This window comes from Melospiza melodia, chromosome Z (genome assembly GCF_035770615.1).
Source record: "Melospiza melodia melodia isolate bMelMel2 chromosome Z, bMelMel2.pri, whole genome shotgun sequence".
NCBI lineage: Eukaryota > Metazoa > Chordata > Aves > Passeriformes > Passerellidae > Melospiza > Melospiza melodia.
In genome coordinates, this window is record NC_086226.1 from 16,058,222 (window position 1) to 16,079,071 (window position 20,850).

The window sequence follows — 20,850 nt, forward strand, 5'->3', positions numbered from 1 at the left end:
CCAAGCACAGAGTCTGTGGTCTTTCCTCCCCTTCTCTCCCCATGGCTTCCCAACCCCCTTACCAGAACTAAAAAGGAAAGCTTCCTTCAATCTTCTTATTCCTTGGACATTTGTTAGAAAATCAGCCAAAGTACTACTATCTAATCTACTAATCTACTATCAGGTGTAAATCCCGCAGGATTTCTTTGGTTAGGCTGGTCATATATTGAATTTGAAAGCAGAACATTAGGCTGGAGAAAGTCAGGAACATAAATACAGGTTATTCTCCCTGAAAAACTTTTCTGAAATATCACAGTAGAAAGTGATAAAAGCACTTTTTACACCGAGTTAAAATTGTAGTTGCCATACAGCTTCCTCAGAAAAAAGTTGTATGACAGATAAAATATATATATATTTCACAGTTTAAAACTGTTGTCACATCTATATACACTTTTTATAACAAAACAAAAAAGTCCGAAATACTGAGGCAGCACCTTCCCTCTTGGTGAGTTGTATTTTACCCATTGTGAAAATAATTATATTGTCACCAATTCAAAAGGCTATTGTGGGTATATTTTTGTTCATTTTTTGTTTAAGATGCAACCATGAAAATTTGATTGCAAAAATGTTTGTATCTGTGTCTATTTATGCCTGTAAGTGTGTGTGTGTTGTGTTTCAAATAAATAAAAAACATATTTGGGGATTTATTTTTACTGCACACATGGGTACCTCAAGTAAGAAGTGAAGTTCTACATGAGAAGATTAATAACATGTTAAGCAGTGTAAAGTCTTGTTTGCTGATGGAAATGTAGTCAAGGAAATATTTTCTGTAGAGAGGGGAATGAAGAGGTAAAAGATTATGAAAAGGTAAGTTACATATATATAAATTTAAATGAAATCTGCTACTTAAGCAGTACTCTGAAAAGGTTCAGTGAAGTAGAGATAAGGTGGGAGGCCAAAGTGCAAATTTACTCTAATTCAGAGCAGGGTTTCAGACTTCTGTTTATTGGGGCAAACACCATCTCCCTTGGATTGCTGAGTATTCTCAGAGAGAAATTTTTTAAACTTTGCTAAGAAGTGAAACACATTTGTGGACCCTGAGCAAGAGAAAGAGGCCCAGAAGGTTTTTGGCTTAATTGTTGGGGTGACGATCCAGGAGTGGAAATCACCATAGTCAGAGATTATGATCATGTTTATAGCAGTGTTTTACACAGAACAGTGCACTGAAGCATCTACACCAGAAAAACTTGTGTGTGGTGGATAGCACTCCTGGGAAATAATGCTCTAAATCATTTATCAGTTAGAAAATGTCAAACACTAGTTGCATTTCATATCTCTCTGCATTCAAGTAACAGTTTTTCAGCTGAAGCTGCAATCAAATTCAAATCATTTGTCAATAGAAAACCAGAGCATTGTTTTTCAAAAGATAACAAAGAAGTAAAAAATATGATGCGATTTCATGTTCCAGAGGGAAAACAAACAAACAACCTAACAAAATCCCCAAACCCCAAAATCGAAACCCAAACCCAAACATTCTCATTTTGAAGACTAAATGCCATTGCCTTCTGGTCACAGATTTATTTAGGCCTGTGGAGAGAGTCAGAGTTTTCATGTGACACCTTCAAACTAGTCCCTGACCTGAAAAGAAAGATGTCTGATGATTCTTTTCATGAAAGATTGGAAACAATATGAGGGTTTAACAATGTTAAGCAATGGGGAACTTTCCAAGTGAAGCTAGCAAGTACAGATACCTGTGAAGAGTGCGGTTACTAAATGTAACAATTGCCATGGGGATCTAGGCAGTTGCCCTTTATTTGTTTGAATATGTATTATTCTCTTGGAACACAGGCAGAACTCAGGTACTGTATGCACAATTCCCCTGCAGATATACAGATAAGGAGACCAGGAAAGCAGTCCAGTGATAGCCATCCCTACTGAGACAGTGGCTGTATCTCAGGGCAGAAATTCTCCACCGCAGCAGAGGTTCTGTTTCTTTAAGGTTTCCACTGCGTGGTCCGAGCACAGGGCTCGCAAAAACCCTGCAGATCCATCAAGACAGGGGTGTAGGTATATCTGCAGGGAAGGAAAAACTTTCCTGCCAACAGTCTTCACATCTGTGTATCTTCCTTAAAAAGAGGATATCTGGGCTTTGGGCAGCACAATATGCTTAGCTGCAATCAGATTTTCTCCCCCAGAAGAGTCCGTGTGCCAGCTCATGTGTCATATAACCTGTGTGCTGGGAAAAGCTTATATGACACAAAGATTATAAGCCTGCAAAGCTTAACTTGTAGGGCTCCTTCCATTCAAGGCTGCCTATTTCTTTGTGCTCCTCTTCTCTCAATGGCAGTTTTATCAGAAACAGATTTGTGAGACCCTTTCCACACCAGTGACAGAGCTCCTAAGATTCAATTACAAGCGGAGTGGAGTTGATTTCAGTGCTCAGCCTCTTGCTAATATCAGTTAAGCTTGGACATCCTCTCAGTGCTTTACTGCCACTGGCATAGTGTGGAAAAGATGACAAACCAGTGAAGAACGGTAATAAGCAGCCCTACTGTAGCAAACTTCTGCAAGTCCTTGTATCATGTGCAGACTGTATAGTTTTACAGTGAGAAGATATGCCAAGCTGCCTCCAAGAACAAAATTCTTCCCTGTTATTTGAAAATGCGTGCCTGTGGGTTTTGTTTTTCAGTATCAGCTTTTCAGCTTTCTCCAGCTGAGGAATGTGACACTGCTGGCTGAAGATGGCTGTATTGCCAAGATATAGGTATTGTAGCCTGTATTGTTGAGAAACAAATGAAACCTTTACACCCCAGCAAAAGCTGCAATAAAGATTTACTTTTCCCAGAGACAACTTCTACTGCCATAGCTCTTCAAAATTTTTTTACAAGAAATCTAGTCAGTCACTCTTACCTTGGACATTCCTTGTTGATGAGTCAAGCTATTGCAATCTCAGGCATTCATTGTAGAGTCAGATAGTTGTTCCCACAGCCAGCTTGCCAGGATGCCATGTGTGCTGTTGTAAATCTGACTGGTGTTACCTGTGGGAAGATCTTACCGGTTGCTTTGGATTAAAGCAAATTATCAAAGCTCCGGTCTTTCCAAGGCTTTGGCTTTCTAAGGATTTCATTGGAGAGAATTAAAAAAATTCCAGTGTCCAACATATTCAGTTTGGATCCTCACTTTGTGGTTTCCTCCTCTCGTACTGCTTCCAATATGCCTACACAATGTTCTTGGCTTTGCTCTTCAATCCACTGCTCCCTTTGCCTAGTACAGGGTGTGTTTTCTGACCTCAACCCAGCCTTAACAGCTGGGTATAACTCACCATGTCTTCATCACTGCCCACACCTGTAGCAATGAGATTGGAGGGAAAGTGGAAACATGTGAATTCATTTGTTTCAGGTTTTTATGAAGACATGGAAATACTAAAAAATATATTTCCAAGCAATGATGTCAATGTCAAGCTAGAGGTTATCCCCATACCTTTAATTTATAAAGATGTCCAAGAAATGCACCTATTTTAATGTAAATAATTATATTTATACTAAACCATTAGCAGATGCTAAGAGCAGACAACTGCCAAATGAGATACATATTTAGTATAATCTACATAAAAAGCAGAAGTAAATATAGTAAATAAATCATATTTTCAGAGCACTTCAGTATCATCTGGACATCTTTTCTCACATTTAATTAATCATGTAGAAATTGCTTACTCTGCTGTTGTGTTGGCTATGTGCAAGAAAGAAGCAGGATTCTAAGAAGAGTTCCAGCATTATTGTACTTCTCAGTCTATTGAGACTGTTGAAACACACTTACCAAGATCATAGCTGGCAACATTAAGAGTATTAGTTTAGCAATTGCTTTGTGGAGTTTAATTTCAATGTTAATATGCGCTGTTAGCTGTAAATAAACTCTTTAAAAACTTCAGGAGCTCTTAATATTAGGGAAATTGGCACTTACAGTCTGCAGAAGTGTATGGAACATTGTAATTCACAGTATCTGTATTCTGTATAGGTCTAAAAATTTCTGTCTGGTTTTGTTACATTTGAATTGGATTTTTAGTTTAAAAATCGGGAAGGAGGGGGTATGAGCTACTTTGTTGGAAATATATGAGTGTATTGAATAGAGTGATGATGTACAGCTTTATTTGTTTACAAAAAAAATTTAAAAATGCCAACATGCTAAAGTGTCAATCTGATTTTGTTGATCTTAATTTTACAGAGGTCACTTTATATGTTCCTGCTTTTTTAAAAAATTGTTTAACATTAGCCTTGAATAGAGATACTCATTTAAATAACTTTGAGTTATAGTATTTTCTTTCATTTTTGTAGAACTTTTAATTATGAATTTCCAAATGCTAAACTGATGCTTAGCTCATTTATGATATGAAGAAAGAAAATTCAAGCTTTTTCACTCATCTGTACTATAAAGTTTCTATTACTTTCAGTTCATAGCTAACAAATGCATTTTAGATGAAAATAATAATTTCATTTTTTAATTTTTTCAAGAAATTAAATAAATTTTTTTTTCATTTTTCAGTTTTTAATGTTTTGAATTTTTTAAAGAAGTTAAATTTTTTAAAGAAGTTTTTTCATTCCATCCATAAAGGAGATAAAATATCTTTCTTTAGCGTCTGAATTTAGCTCTATAATCTTGTAAGTACTTCATTGGTAGATACTAATTTAGTAAGTTACTTATGAAAATAAAATATCTTATTACCATGGACCTTACACGTTGAAATTACATTATTTTGTGTGTCCCGTTCACCCCTCCTATACTTTGAGAACATGTGCCTGCGACAGTAAGTGATAAATGATGAGTGTCCTTTGCTCTTCTGGACAGCTCGAGCCCAAGGTGTGTTTGGCAGGAGTGCATCTCCTCTGTTTCCCCATGCGCCAGAGCGCAGTTTGCGCGGGTGCGGATGCAAAGCTCTGCCTCCCAAAACCGCAAATTGTGGCGGGGTTTGTTCAGGGCTGCATCCCTGCGTCCCTGCATCCCTGCATCCTTGCATCCCTGCATCCCTGCGTCCCTGCGTCCCTGCATCCCTGCATCCCTGCGTCCTGCATCCCTGCATCCCTGCGTCCCTGCATCCTGCATCCCTGCGTCTCTGCATCCTGCGCCCCTGCATCCCTGCATCCCTGCATCCCTGCATCCTGCATCCCTGCCTCCCTGCCCTACATCCCTGCGTCCCTGCATCCCTGTGTCCCTGCATCCTTGCATCCTTGCATCCCTGTCCTGCATCCCTGCATCCTGCGTCCCTACATCCCTGCGTCCCTACATCCCTGCGTCCCTGCATCCTGCATCCCTGCGTCCCTGCATCCCTGCATCCCTGCATCCCTGCGTCCCTGCATCCCTGCATCCCTGCGTCCCTGCATCCTGCATCCCTGCGTCTCTGCATCCTGCGCCCCTGCATCCCTGCGTCCCTGCATCCCTGCATCCTGCATCCCTGCCTCCCTGCCCTACATCCCTGCGTCCCTGCATCCCTGTGTCCCTGCATCCTTGCATCCTTGCATCCCTGTCCTGCATCCCTGCATCCTGCATCCCTGCATCCCTGCATCCCTGCGTCCCTGCATCCTGCATCCCTGCGTCTCTGCATCCTGCGCCCCTGCATCCCTGCGTCCCTGCATCCCTGCATCCTGCATCCCTGCCTCCCTGCCCTACATCCCTGCGTCCCTGCATCCCTGTGTCCCTGCATCCTTGCATCCTTGCATCCCTGTCCTGCATCCCTGCATCCCTGCATCCCTGCCTCCCTGCATCCCTGCGTCCCTGCATCCCTGCGTCCCTACATCCCTGCGTCCCTGCATCCTGCATCCCTGCGTCCCTGCATCCCTGCATCCCTGCCTCCCTGCATCCCTGCGTCCCTGCATCCCTGCCGCAGGGAGCGCGGAGAGCGCTGTCGTGCCGTGCCGTGCCGTGCCGTGCCGTGCCGTGCCGTGCCGTGCCCCGTGTGCTGCGCCTCCCGCCCGGCACAGGGAGGGAGAGCGGCGGGCTGGACCAGGAGCCGGCGGCCGGGCAGCGGGGGCCGCTAGGTGACACTGCCACCCCGCGGATGAGCCCGCCCAACAGTATTTATACAGCAGGCTAAAAATTGCGCCGGAGTAATAGATTTTCCTATAGCATGACACCTATCGCAGGATAACGTCTATACCAGGATAACATCTATTGCAGTATAACATCCATACTCAGATAAAAAAAAATAAAAAGTTAAAATCAACAAACAACTCAAAATGTGTTTGGTCTTATTTTGTTGCTCAGTTATTACCTTTGTTGACTACCATTGAAATGAATGGGTAGATGGGAATAGCAAAGTCTCAGCTCAGCGACATAATCTCAGCCTCCTAATCTGAGGGGTTTTTTTTGCTATTTATTTGAAGCATTAATCCAGGGTGGTTTTTATGAAGGTTCTACAGACAAATTAAAATTTAAAGTCAAATGTTCAGAGTAATATATATCAACTTTTTAAAAAAAATTTATTATTCCCATTATCACTCATGAAAATTTCAAGGTAATAAATGAGTGATTCTCTCTTTTTTCATAAGTTTTAAAAGTGCTATGGGCATAAAGATAAGTATGAATACACTGTCTTTAAAATTTTACATATGGGCATAAAAATATGTATGAATACACTGTCTGTAAAATTTTACATATGGGCATAAAAGTAAGTACGAATACACTGTCTGTAAAGTTTATTTCAAGTTAACTTGAACCTTTTTTGTATATATAGACACATAATCTGGTTAAACCAAAATAATTGAGAATTAAATATCATGCTAATTAATTTCAAAGATTTTTTAAATTATTTTTCTCTTACTTGAAAATGTGATTTGAAAGTTAATGGATTGAGTACTATGAAAGAAATTATAACTGACCTCAGGTTCATGTGAAAGTCACCCCAGAACAGGTATATAAATTATTTATAAATGATAAAATAACCTTGGCAGTGGTTCAGTCCAATTTGTACCACAACAGTTATTATTGTTAGCAGGTGGGGTTTTTTCCCCTTCTTCTGACGTGTTTTTTTTTCCCTTTCCTTCATTGATTTGGTGTGGTTTGATGTGGTTTGGTTTGGTTTGGTTTGGTTTGGTTTGGTTTGGTTTGGTTTGGTTTGGTTTGGCTTGACTCTTGGCTTGGCTTGTCTTGGTTTAGCTTGGCTTGGCTTGGCTTTAAGCCAATTCAAGTTTTTAAATCCCTCATTTTCCTCTTTGAACTTCTCCCAGAAAAATTTGAGGCTAACAATTTTTGATGGAGAGTAGTAATTTTGTTTTCAGTAGCCACATTCTTCATGTAGGAACAAAATATTTTGTTAAGAAGGTTGAAGTGCAAATGAAGAACTGCACATTCCCAGGCTATGCCCAGCCTGCAGCTCTAAACTGTATTGAACTATCCTCAGTATGGTGTAGTCAGAAATTCTGTTTTGCTTCTAAACTGCAAGTTTTGCATCCATTAGCTACATGGTTCATAATTAGTGTTTGGGCCAAACAAAGAGTCAATATGATGTCATGTCTAGACAACATGTAAATTAATATGAAAGCAATTGAGTTACAAATTCTATACTAATACAAATTAATCTGAATTAAGTTTAATCCACAGTTATTAACTGATTAAATGTGGCTGTTGGTAGCTACAGGGTGCTGACTTCCATCTGTGATTATTAGGGACACAGCTTAATCACTGATGCTGCACAGGGAAATATTTAAAGCAAATGACATATACAGTGACTCTTAGTGTTTGTTAATTGAATGTAGCATCTAAGAATGAAAATTATAAATCTACATTTTTAAAATATGTAGAAAGTCTGTTTTGATTTTCGTAATTATCTTCTGGTTTGAGTAAGCTTAGTGCATGTTTTGTTGATTCTAAGTATGTTTGCCAATTGAGAAGTTCACATTTCTGTAGGTGAAATTCTAGACCACAATGAAAATCAATACAGATTTCTAATATTTTCACTATTACTCAAAATATATGAAACCCATTGCCAGAAATAAGCAGGTATGGGTATGACATTATCCCACACTGCCAAAGCTGCTTACATTTTAAGAACTGGATATGCAGTAATGTAAACAACACAGTGACAGATGTGTCCACAAAAATTGCAAAAATGTTGATGCAAATTGAGCAAGAACCAGAGTAAATTTTGTGTAGATTTACATAATATTGTTTTAGAAAAAAATGTTCCTTTTAGGCCGTGCATGTGGCATTTAAATTTTTTTCATTCCTAGTAGATTTTCAGTTCAGGCAATAGGTAACACGAAAGTTTAAAAAATATAATTTAGATGGAAATTACCTCGCTACAGAAAGCTTCAATGTCTATGATTTACCCACAAAGCAAAATTACAAGCAATTACTAGCTGATATTTTCTGTGAGATTTTGTTTTGTTCTGTTCTGTTTTGTGGGTTTTGTTTTCTGTATTTACTGAAAAGCAGCTAAAGAGATTAGGGAAAATATTTTATACGCTCTTTGTGACTGAAGAACTAGTTCATCAGTAAATTGTCTCAAAGCTTTGGAATCTATTATTAATCTATCCCATAGTGTATATATAGCTGATAATTGCGAACTATGTGATATCAAAACCAGGGTCATTCTGTTCTATAGACTCTTTTATGGACATCCTACTCATTGCCATAATAACTGAAGCTGTCATGACAGTAGTTTGTGCCTAGCATGAAGCCCTAAACAGTTCTGACAAGCTGCAGCTCATTAAGTGACAGTCGTTTTGTTGACATGTCTATCAGCTCTCAGGGATGTACCAAGATGAATAGACCCAAAACAATAGCTCCATTTGTTAGAGCAGTAGCTTCTCTAATACACGATGAGACAATCTAGCCAAGCCGCCTTCAGCACAAAGACATAATTAATCAAATGGACAAATGGTTCAAATATTGCTCTAGTATATTCTGTAGTGGACAGAGGTTTCCATGGAAACATTGGCATTTCCATCACAGTTAATGACCATTCTGTACAATGAAGCTCCAAAAAAGATAACTATGTAGAGAAAAAAAAAAAAAACAAACCAAGGAACCAAATAAATAAATAAATAAGGAACAACTGACAGGTAAAATAACATGTTTGAGGGCGTAACTTTGTTCTGACAGTGAAATTAATGACTTCATTTTCATCTGTTTGTAGAATGCAAGGCACACATAGACCATCATGGTCATCCTGTTTGACCTGCTTAACATGGGCCTATAGCTCTGTCTGGAACTAGAGCATATGATTTAGAAAGACAGGTAGCTTTATTTCAAGTATTGTGTTTGAAGAATCTATCATGTTCCTGCTTTATTTATTCCAATATTTAAATATGCTAAGGGTGAAGAATTTGCACTATATTTTGTATTTTGCTCCAGTCCATCTAACTTTGCCTCCCAAGCAGTGCCTGCAGTTGTGCTGAAAGATTCTGAAAAAAATCAGTTCAGCATCACTTTCTGCTATATTAAAGCTGTTATTTGCAAACTTCTTTGAGTCTGACTAATGTTTCCTACACAGAGATAACATTGCTTTCTAAATAATACTCAATGTTTCTTAATGTGGTAGAGCAATAACAGATTTTTGTCTCCTGGGGGAAGCTTAATGGTCCTTTCCTTTCCTGCAACTTTCCTGCAACTTTCTTTTCCTGGAACTTTTTTTTCTTTTCTTTCCTGCAATTTTCTTTTCCTGGAAATTTCCTTTCCTTTCCTAGAACTCTTCTGGAACTTTCATTTCCTGGAACTTTCCTGAACTTCCCTTTCCTTTTTTTTTTTCCCCTGAAGTTTCCTTTCCTGGAACTTTTTTTCCCTTTAATTTCCTAGAACTTTCCTTCCTGCAACTTTTTTTTCCATTCCTGGACCTTTCTTTTCCAAGAACTTTTCTTTCCTGGAATTGAATTTTCCTTTCCTTTCCTGCAACTTTCTTTTCCAGGAACTTTCCTTTCCTTTTCTGTAACTTCCCTTTCCCAAAACTTTCCTTCCTTTTCCCAAAATTTTCCATTTCTTTCCTGGAACTTTCTTTTCCTTCTCTGAACTTTCATCTCCTTTCCTTTCCTGGAACTTTCCTTTCCAAGAAACAGAGTGGTTGCAACAGTAAGACATTTTTCAGTTTAGGATTTTGGAGCTCCCAGGAAGTTTTTGCTGTCGCTGTTGGGAGTCTTAGCTCGCATATTTGTGCTCTGACCCACAATGATTCTCCTAAGAACCTCCTGATCCACAGCTGTCCAGAGTGACGGGGGATTCTCCTCTTTCTTTCTGAAATTGCCCACAATCTAAATAATTTTTTATGTTATGCTGAAGCTGAAAATGGATTCACAGGTATCACAGAGAGGCATCTAATGACAAGGTTTGGTAACATGTGCGCCTGTACCAGACTGCTGGTAGACGACTCAGGCTCTGTCCAGGGATACACATTTGGAAGCTTCTATGACAATGTTGGAAGAGGGCCTTAAAATGATGAATTCATGGTGGCAATCTTCTTTGGGACGTTAATAGGAAGAAGCGAAACAGCGCTGAAACTCATAGAAAGTGAATCTTTACTATGTCCTTGGATGCCACAGTATTGTCTCATCACGATGTCTGCATCTTTGTCCAGCAAAATCAGGACCCGTAAGATGTCCCTTAGATGTCATTCCCATGGCCTCTCTGCCCCTGCAAGCTGCTTTGTAAGTTCAGGCCAGTGGGCAGCTGCAGGTGTGCGACCCCCTCAGCACAGACCCTGCCAGCAGCAGCCTCTGACAGCAAGAGGTGCAGCCACCACTGCTCCAGGAAAATACGTTCTGTAGAACTGGGCAACTTTTTACATCTCAATCATTTAGTGCTGTGACATAAAGTAAATGCTTTAAAAGTTCAAAAATGTAAATGTTAATTTGAACAGAACGACACATTTCTAAAAATATATAAAATAACATAAACATGAATATATACAGTCTAGTAGGAAAAGAATAACAGATTGGGTTCCCACTGAATAAAAAGAATTGTTACTGAAAAATTGAAGTCCTGGGAAGAAACCTCATGGTTCTTCAGAGTAGGTTTTGAATTTACTGTTTTGCTTTAATGAATAAATAGAAAACCTAGTATTTGCAGGTGCTTCTCATTGCAGAAACAGACATGCTGTGTCAAGTGAAGGAAAACATCACTATACTTGCCTGGACAAATCCTGAAGCCTTTTGTAAATAATGATTGCCATTTTCATTCTACCCTGTCTGAAAGTACAGCTGAGTATTTAATTGGCAGTGTTTTCTTTTTTTTTTTCTTCTTATCCAGTGCTTTCAACAGTTATATAAAATACATCTGACATTGCAATCCTCAGTCTTTCTAACTGCATTCTTTATAGTGCTTAATACACATTAGGGATTATATCTTATAGAGAGCCACAGTGAAATTTACCAGACTAAATCCTTATGTGATGATGAAAATGTAACCTTAAACATCTCAAGATTTTCTGTCACAGAAATAAAGTTTAACAAATTTTTAGATCATCATGCTTTACAAAAACTCCCATAAGACCTGACTCCACTTGCATTTTGGAGTAATTAAAAAAACCCAGCACAACAAAACACCCCAAACCAAGGAAACCAAACTAAAACCTGCTCAGAGTTTTTCTTTGCAGAAAGTCAAGTAAATTATCTGGAGCTCTATGCTTTGCTGCTTTTTTTTGATAATTTTTAATTTTAAAATTTTAATATATATATTCTAAACTTATCTAAATTTTTAAAATTTTTTCCTTTATTTGGTACAAATACTTTATTGCTCTAACCTCTTGGGATCAGCAAACTGCCTACATATTTGGTTCATAGATACTTTTCTAATTGTTACCTTAGAATTCTGTATTTAATATATTTTGTTATGTCCTATGCCAGCTATTATAATTTCAACATTCATTATATTTATACATCCTGAAATTAATGTGTCACCTGGCTATTCTTCAGCTTTAGGAGATAAGAATCTTCTGCCTTCATCCACTATCCCTTTGACTCGATTTGTATTCTTTTCAGAAGATAATTTAAAATTATTCTCATTCCTCAAAATAATTAATTTACTGCAACTTTCTATATTTTCCTGACCTATTCTTTTCCCCTTTCTCTCTAATCCTTGTCTTGGTTCTCTTTTTGTATTTTTCCTGTCACTCTCCACAGCTAATTGCAACCTCTTACATTTCCTGCAAGGTTCAGAATAATCTTTTTCTCATCCTTCCTATTCAAAAGTTGTCTTCTGCTAACATTTTGCTACTCACATTTCCCGAACACTTCTTTTTCTCAGAAAAACAGAAGTCAGAACTGTTAATGACTTATCCTAATAACACTGGAAAAATCACTGTTAATGACTAATCCTACTAATGACTCTGAACCACAGTCATGATTGTGTTACTCGTGGGCATTTGTAAGCATTAATACTTCTAATAATCCTGATCTTTAAAAATGGTACTTCCATTGTAGGGCAGGTGGGTAGCAGGGGTGAGAGGGACAAGAAATTAGTAGTGAGAAAAGGGATAAAACAGAGAGAGAAAAATAATTGACATAAAGCATATTATATGTTCTAATATTTAATTGAGATGAAACCATTTAGACATAAGAAGCATTTACTTTATTGGTAGGACAGTTTTATACTTCCTGAGAATGACAGTTTCCTATACATCTTAGCACACTACTGCTGCTACTCTCCTCTCACTATTGAGGCTATCAGTTCAAAACAGAAGGTTTTCTATCATGTGAAAGAATTATCCTAAAATGTTTTTTATCGCACAACATGTAATGAGTTTCATCAGATAATAACAATCTGGAAACAAGCATATAAAATTCAGTATTTCTCACAGTCTCCTGTTTCTTCTACATGTGTGTATGAAGAGGCACACATCTACATGTTTTCATATCATCCAGAGAATTGGAGTTCCTGCAAATTAACACTATGTTAGAAAATGTTTTCGCTGAAAACTGATGTAAATGAAAAAGTCAACATGATGTGTGAGCTTTGGAGTATCTCTCCAGTAATATGAAAATGCCAGCCACTAAGTATGCATTAAGCCATTTATAGACTAGGAAAGATAATATCAACTAGACTTGGATTTTCAGGTTTTTCACTAAAGCTCTTCCAACATAAACATATAATTGGGATATACTTTCAGCATAGACAGGGCCATAATATTTAACCAGTCAACTAACATCATTTGCACGTTGGGGCTGGTGACACTCAAATCAGTTAAGCAGATGAGAAACCTGTGTTTTGTCATATCATAATATGCACTGGGTACTGCTGAATAAAGCAATGCATTTGCTTACATAAATTGATTGCAAGGACTAAAGCAAATGGGAGTGCTTTAATCCTTACATGTTTTTGTCAAAGAAAAGTGATGAGATTTCTAAAGGCTTTGAACTATAATACACTTGATAATAGATATTCCTTGTTTCGTAGTTGATTTTTCTTTTCATCTGGTACATGGCAAATTAATATTCTTTTAAAACAGGACTTTTTTTTTTTAAAAAGGGCTATGTGTATGACTTTCATGACCACCATAAAAAAATTCTGTAAGGGTTCACATGAAAATGATAATTTGTGGTCTACGTTTCTCCTGAATTTTTCTCCCCAAAGCCCTTTTTTAGATAATGTTAAAGTGAAAATTGTGGCATTAACTTGCAATTAACCTCAGCTGATTGTTTTGTATTTGACTGACTCTCATATTTCTTTCCTTGCTTTAGGATTGTTGTAGTACATGGAATAGTTGAGATACCTTGCTCAGAAATAGAAAATTTGAATGAATAACTAATAAACTTCAAGGATGCTGGGGATTCAGATAGTATTCCGACAACTTGAGTCTTCTCCATTTGATGACAAAAAGCAAATTATATAAAAAAAAAAAAAAAGAAAAAAGTTAATAGCCCTTGATGTGGGACTGAATGTTCTCTGTTCTACATGTCAATGAAAGACCCTCACATCTGGAGCAAAGGAAGTCACTTACACAGCATTAGAAATGTTTAAGAGGGGCTAGAAATCCAGAGCACCTACAGTGTTGTCACTCAGCCTACGGTCAGGTAGCCTGTCACCGGCCAGAAGACATCAAATTCCCAGGGAATCGCTGCCAAAAGACCACAAGACCTTTTCAGAGCCAGATGCCTTCCTTCACTTTTTAAAGGCTGCCAAATACTGGTCAGAAAAAAAAACCAAACCAAACCAAACAACAAACAAACAAAAGCAAAGCCAAAACTAAAAACACAAACAAACAAACAAACAAACAAACAAACAAACAAACAAACCCCCAAAAACATAGATGAAAACCAAAAAACCCCAAGAGGACAACAAGCAGAATCCCCTAAGCTCTGACCTTGCAAATTTTGAAGAGATTTCTGCTTTATAAAAGACTCATATTGACTTTATTGGTGGCATTCAGCCTTTCTCCACTTGAATTTAGATGAGGCAATATTTATAAATTAATGCTTGACTAAAACTAATAGAATGGTATAGAGCTTAGATTTTTTTAAAGTAAAATATTTGTTAAGAAGTTCTAAAAAGAAAATGGAAGTAAAATTGATTTGAAAGCAACCACAGACTGGGTAAGCTGCAGCCTATGAAGTGACAACCACAAGTCGGAAGCTCAGTGACTGCTCTGATGTTTTGTTTTAGAGGCAACACTCTGTCCCAGTATTTCTGGCTGTGAGTGTAACACTTGGGTACACAGATATTTGTTTATAAATGGATGAAATATTTTAAAATATATTTTAAATATATTTTAAATATATTTTAAAATTTACAGTCAAGACATTTAAGTCCTGATCAAAATCATACAAAATTCAACTGGAAGAACTTCTATACCTGGTTGACTGAAACAGAGAATGCAGCAGTGTCAGAAGACCAAAGGAGTTCAAGAACACACACAATGTGTTTGAGGTTCAAGAACATATTCATTGCAGCTGCAAGGTTCAACTGATTATTATTAGATGACACTTTCAAACTATGTTATGTAAACTTTTAAAAACTCTATATTTATATAGGGCCTTTAGAAGATAGGATATAGAAAAGACTGTAGTCATGCCCAAGTGGAGTAAAACATCTGAATACTAACTGTTAAAACTTTGGCAATCAATCATAGTTTTTTCTGATAACCAGATGACACAGAGTTGTATATACCTTCTCCACACTTTATTGAAATGAATTATGATCAATTGCAGCAACTTATTGACTCACACACTAATCATTGTCCTTTAAGAAAAGCACCAAATCTAGATATTTTAAAGGAAGTTATGCAAGCACCAGAGCTAGATTCTTGTAAATAATCTCAACTGTCAGAGAAATGATTTCGCATACGCTTCATGTCAAGCTTGTGAGGATTGTTTACAGACTTAAAACTCTTGGAAGCCATGACACAAAATAAAGGATAACTTGTCCATTGACCAGATGACAAGACTTATTTGCTCACATGTTCATTTGACACATGAGTGAGAATGTGTTAACTGAGCCACTGTTTCGTCAGCTCAGTCCAAAACTGTCCCTAGGCACTACCTTGCAGTTATTCTGCTTTTATCACTGCCTAAATACAGCAACCTATATGCTGGGATGAAAAAAAAAAAAAAAAAAAAAAAAAAGAGGCACTCTGCATGCTGTCTTGAAGAATTCTGCTTCATTTCTCTGGAAAATATTCCCTACATTGTTGCTTTAACAAGCTGAGCTGAAGGGCCACATGATTAAATGAGTGGATTTAATGCTAATTCTTAAATTAATTCCAAGTGGTTCTTTTAGCTTTCATAGCTCAGTAAAATTCATGTTTTATTTGTTCTGAATGCATATAATGAGTTTTATGATTTCATCATCTATTTTGAATTCCTTAGTAGTTTATAACCAAATAACACAGAAAGTTCTAGAATGTAGAGCAGTTCCTGTATGATTGCTGTTCGAAATAAACATTCTATTTGATTTGTTTAGTATATTAATCTTTCCTGACCTAAAGTATTCAAGGCATGGCTCTTCTAGAGCTGAAGGCAGCCAAGCTTTCATGTGGGCTACAGATGTGCCAAGTTTTGCCAGTGGACCAAGAAAAATTTTAAACTTCTCAACAAGTCCCAGTTCCTCAGCAAAGTACCCTTGAATGCTTTACATCCTCCTTGACCCGTCTTCCTTCCTTTGCCCCTGCATGTGAAGGAGTTAAAAAAAAGAGCTGCAACTGGCTAATTTACTCTCCAGACAGTTCTCTGATGTGCACAGTGCACTCAGCTACTGTGCAGTCTAGAAGTGGTGTGGGAACGTTTTGAACCATAGTGCATACATTCAAGTTGAGACATCAATCAGGTGCTTCCAAACCTAATTACAACTACAGGTTTCTCATTATAAATCTCTACATGACATCTCACCTCCAGAAGCTAAATGCCAAGTAAAAATATAAATTGATGAGTTTTACATTGTGCAAACAGGAATTGTAAGTAGCAAATTTCAACTAGAAGGGCATGGAAGCTCACTGATGGTGTCCCATTAATATTGGTACGCTAATGTGGGAGCCGTACCAATCAGGAAAAAAAACCAAACAGGAGAAACCCCATCTTCTCTTTCCCAACTCACATATGATGAACTTGTATCTCTGGGTTTATTCTTTCTATCTGAACAGTGTGTTTCAGCTAACAAGGAACACTTTTTAAAAAAAGTCTTTGTAAGATCATGAAGAATCATATGAAACATATGCAATATCAATATTGTAATTTGGACACTTTTAGCAATGTCTAAGTTATTACCAAATATTTACATTAGAAAATTCTGGAATTCTTAGTAAAAATTATAGAGCTAGATATAAAGTATTGGAAAGTATCAACATTACACCTACACCAATATATAATGTCTTATAATTATTTCTTATATATTTTATCAGATCTATTAAATTTCCCTTCACAGCCGTTCATGTAAGAAAATTGGAAGACTAGTAAGTTAGTAGGAATAAAACATGAAATGGTAGAAAGACGATAACATTGATGAAATATTTATTACTGTTCTTGGACTAGGTCGTTCTAGGTTAACAAACCTCAAGTAACTGAACAACTAATGTCTGTCCTGTGACTTCTGTTGTTACTTTGAAGTTGTCTTTTCTTCACCCGTCTGAACACCTCTACGTCCCCCATGCCAGAGCCTTTTCCAGCTCCCCTTCAAGTGTCCTCACTCCAAGTCTTTTTTTGCTAGATAGAGGACTATGATATTCACAGTAATAAGTACATTTTTTAACTTTGTATTTCTCACTATCATCTGGTTTTGTATTGAGTTCTGGCATAAACACCAGCACACAGCACTTCTAAAACAGCAGCAGTGATGTCTTCCAACTTCTTTTGAAAGGCTGCCTAAATGTCTTGTGAAAACTTTCAAAACAATATCAAAGCTTTTGTATTTCTTTCAAGTGGATATTTAGAGGATTTTCCAAATTGAAAGTATGTAACATGGAAGTCTTTGTCATCTCTGTTTTTAAAAAATGAACAACAACTTTACAATACAATTATAGTAAAAATTGGTTTTGTCCCTGAATTAATAATTTATCTTGTTTAGAAATATCATCCTTGATGGTCAGATTCTAAAGCATCTATTTGTAGCATGAAAATATGGAATATTCAGGATGTGTTTTTTTTCTCTGTACTTACTTACAAGCCTAAAATTTGAACACAAAAATAATAAAAGAAAAATCATTTGAAAAGTAATGGATTGACAGTCTTTTGCAGATGCAAAAGATGCATTGAGGAATGCACCTTAACAGGGAATGGGTAGTGAAAAAGACAGGTAAATGGAACAGGAGTCTGAAATAACCTTGGAAGCAACATTTATTGTGTGAACTTTCATTAAGTCCGAGGTAAAAAGTGGGCAGGCAGGCTAGGCTGCCTCATTGGCAAACATGAATTCTCACATGGATCTTCATATCTGGTATTTTTGTGTGTTATATTGAGGAAGCACCACAATGTGAATGTTAGCTAAGGAAGGGAATAGAGGTTATACTAATAGCTGTCTTTCAAGTACTTCATTGACTTTCTTAGAAGTTACACAGTTTTGTTTTTTTTAAGTCAGTTTGTGTATTTAAGTTTGACAAGATGTCTAACTAAATTCCTTTTTGCAAGTATTTTTATTATAAGTAGGTAGGCTTCTGTGTTAGTGCACAGAAAAAATGAAAAGAAGTTGACTTTGAAAGTAACTTTGGAAATAGTGAACTCTGTGGAAGATTTCAAGCACCAAAGACTAGTGCAAAACAGAAATAATAATACAATTTGACTAAGGTAAAAAAGAAAAAAAGAAACTTCTCTTTCCTTCACCTGTTCAAAAAAATTCTTATTTTTTGATGCACTGCATATTTTCAATAAAGAGTGTAATTGGTAAATATGCTGGGATTGAATTTGGCAGAAGTCAAGTAGATGCATTTTATAAATCATGTAAGAACAATATTTATTTCATTGAATCATATTTTCTAAAACAATGTTCGACTTAGAATAATTATGAAGATCTGCACTGTTTTATCTGCATTCATTTCTCAACTTAAATAAGATATCCTTACATCTTATATATATGAAGCATGGTTGTCTATAGCTCTTTCTGCATTAATGATGCTTTGAAACTCGACAGCAAGGGTTTCTGGTTTCTGCAACATTGATGCCAAGGAGGATGAAAAAAGGTATTTCTGCTGGAAGTCAGTTAGCTAGGAGTCATGCTATTAAACAAAACAAAACAAAACAAAACAAAACAAAACAAAACAAAACAAAACAAAACAAAACAAAACAACCCTAGCCTATGTCAGCAATGAATAATTAAAAAAATACAATGATGAGAAAAAATTACCCTGGTCTAAAATAAAGGATTCCAGAGGGAAATCTCCAAATCTTACGGCTACGTTCCAAGTAATGGAATTTTGAATAAGTATGTCTTGAATTTACTGAAAGAACAACTAAGCCATGGTTGATCTGATATCAAAAGTTGAGCTGACTCATACTCTTATTAAATTTTGTTTCTGTACACTTGTATAAAATGACTTGTTTGTATACAACAATTTTAGGGATGTGCCTTGTTCCCGCAAATGCATCCAACCAGCAGCCAGAGAACAGCACAGGACTTACCTGTACCTTACCATCTCACAACGTCACCTCAGCTCTCCTACAGAAGGAGCATGGAGACACTTTGCACTCCAGATGCACGCATGCAGTCATTTTCCCAAAATATGAAAATAGAATATATGTTAGAATTATGTCATAATTCCATACTTTTTTGTGGATATAGAACAAAAGTGACTAATAATCAGTAATTTCTTTTTTGTGATTATGTTGGGCATGCCTTATGTTTACACATAGAAGGACAGTTACAAACTTTTGGATAGCAGTGGAATAAATGCAATCCCTATTGTACAGTTTTGCTAAAAACTTAAGAGTAATCATGGAATTTACCAGAGTCAGCTGTCGTCAGGTAGAAGAAATAAGCACGTATTTTACTGGAAACAAATCAAAAGGTTGATATTGAAGCTCCTGATTACACAAAACCCCTTCAAGTGATTTTTGATAATTGACCTATTACTATCTGAGGTTAAGTGTTGCTGTGAGCTGAGGTATGTGAGGCAGAAGAGAAAACATTCCATTCTGTCTTAGTCCATCCCTACAATTATCAAATAAATAAATAAATGCCAGTTAATATTTTAGTATCAAGTGGGAGGTCCTTACATAAACAAACCCATACAAATTTGTCTGCTTGCAAACTTGCTTACTTTCAAATTCATCACAAAATGAAGAAGTCTATCTTGTGTCCATCTCTCTGTCAAGCTGCTCCAGAAATGTGAAAGAGGGATATTTTCTTGCACAATCTGGAGCACAATCTCCTGTAGGAAACTGTTTGTTCTTTACTTCAGGTGAGGAAATACTGAAGTTAGTTTAGTGGACAGGTTCTCATTCCTGTTGTATCCTGCTCAAAGATTACTGTCTTTCTATTATGCATTAGAGAGCAAAAAACTAAACAGAAAATAAAATGTGGCTTCCAACCACTGATTGTACACATTCTAAGAGAAAGAGCAATTAGTGCAATTTATGAGAGTATTTAAATAAGTATTTGTGTTACATCTGTATACCAAATTCAGAAAATTGTGATAAAATGACGTTAAGACTGAAAATGCTGTCAGAATTCAACAAATTTTTAAAGTACTTTCAATTTTTACCAGTTGCTAATACTATAGAACACACTTTTGTTGAATTTCTAATCAGTGCAAATATCAGAAGTCCTCTGTGAGGTAGTCATGATGAGGGTAATATGCTGAAGAAATGAATTCCTCTTTCCCTTTGCCAAGCAGTCACCTGCCAAGCTGGACAATAAGCAATCACTCAAAAAGTCTGTGGTTAGCCTCCCTGTGCTCCTCATTTTCTTGGCACCAACTGAAAGGTCTGTTATCTGAAATCCAGAGGAGTTATAGCACAGAATAGGAACATACTAAACACTTTATTCTCGCTATATACTCCAGACAACTAAGTTAAAATTTCTTATCATGGACAACATTTCCAACTATTTCAGGCTCTGAAACAGAACTGATTCTTATTCACCTTTTCACCTTATTTACCTTTCATTGCCACACATTTCTATTTGATGATCAAAATGCCGTCTTAATATGAATTATTTTTTTTTAATTTTGCTAAACAAACTGGATATCAGTAGACTTTTGTATATCTGCAATGATGAATATGTACATAATTAGCAAACATAATTAAAATATTTAGTAATAATGCGTTTATTTGAAAAATAACAAGAAAGCATTTGCTCAACACTATTTTAGGTACACAGGAAAACTCAGTCTGTTTTGACTAGCTGACATTTTAAACAAGCACACGGATAAAATTAAATCCTTACTTGGTCCCTATTTAGACAAATGCATTTGCCTAGTTTTAAGCGATGGATGTTTCTGAGTAATTTCACTTGTGTGGATTAAAAACAGAG

At 36.7% G+C, this 20,850-nt stretch overlaps 1 protein-coding gene across 1 annotated transcript in view; it reads left to right on the forward strand.

Moving 5' to 3' along the window:
• Positions 1 to 4,999: 4,999 nt before the first annotated feature.
• The window catches only part of LOC134432264 (putative proline-rich protein 21), a gene marked incomplete at its 5' end in the record, with an annotated part of 141,727 nt that continues 125,876 nt past the window's right edge, over positions 5,000 to 20,850 (forward strand). Inside the window, 3 exons of the mRNA XM_063180785.1 lie at positions 5,000 to 5,042; positions 5,303 to 5,352; positions 5,443 to 5,882. Of these exons, the coding sequence (XP_063036855.1) occupies positions 5,000 to 5,042; positions 5,303 to 5,352; positions 5,443 to 5,882 (533 nt within the window). The remainder of the gene's footprint in view (positions 5,043 to 5,302; positions 5,353 to 5,442; positions 5,883 to 20,850) is intronic.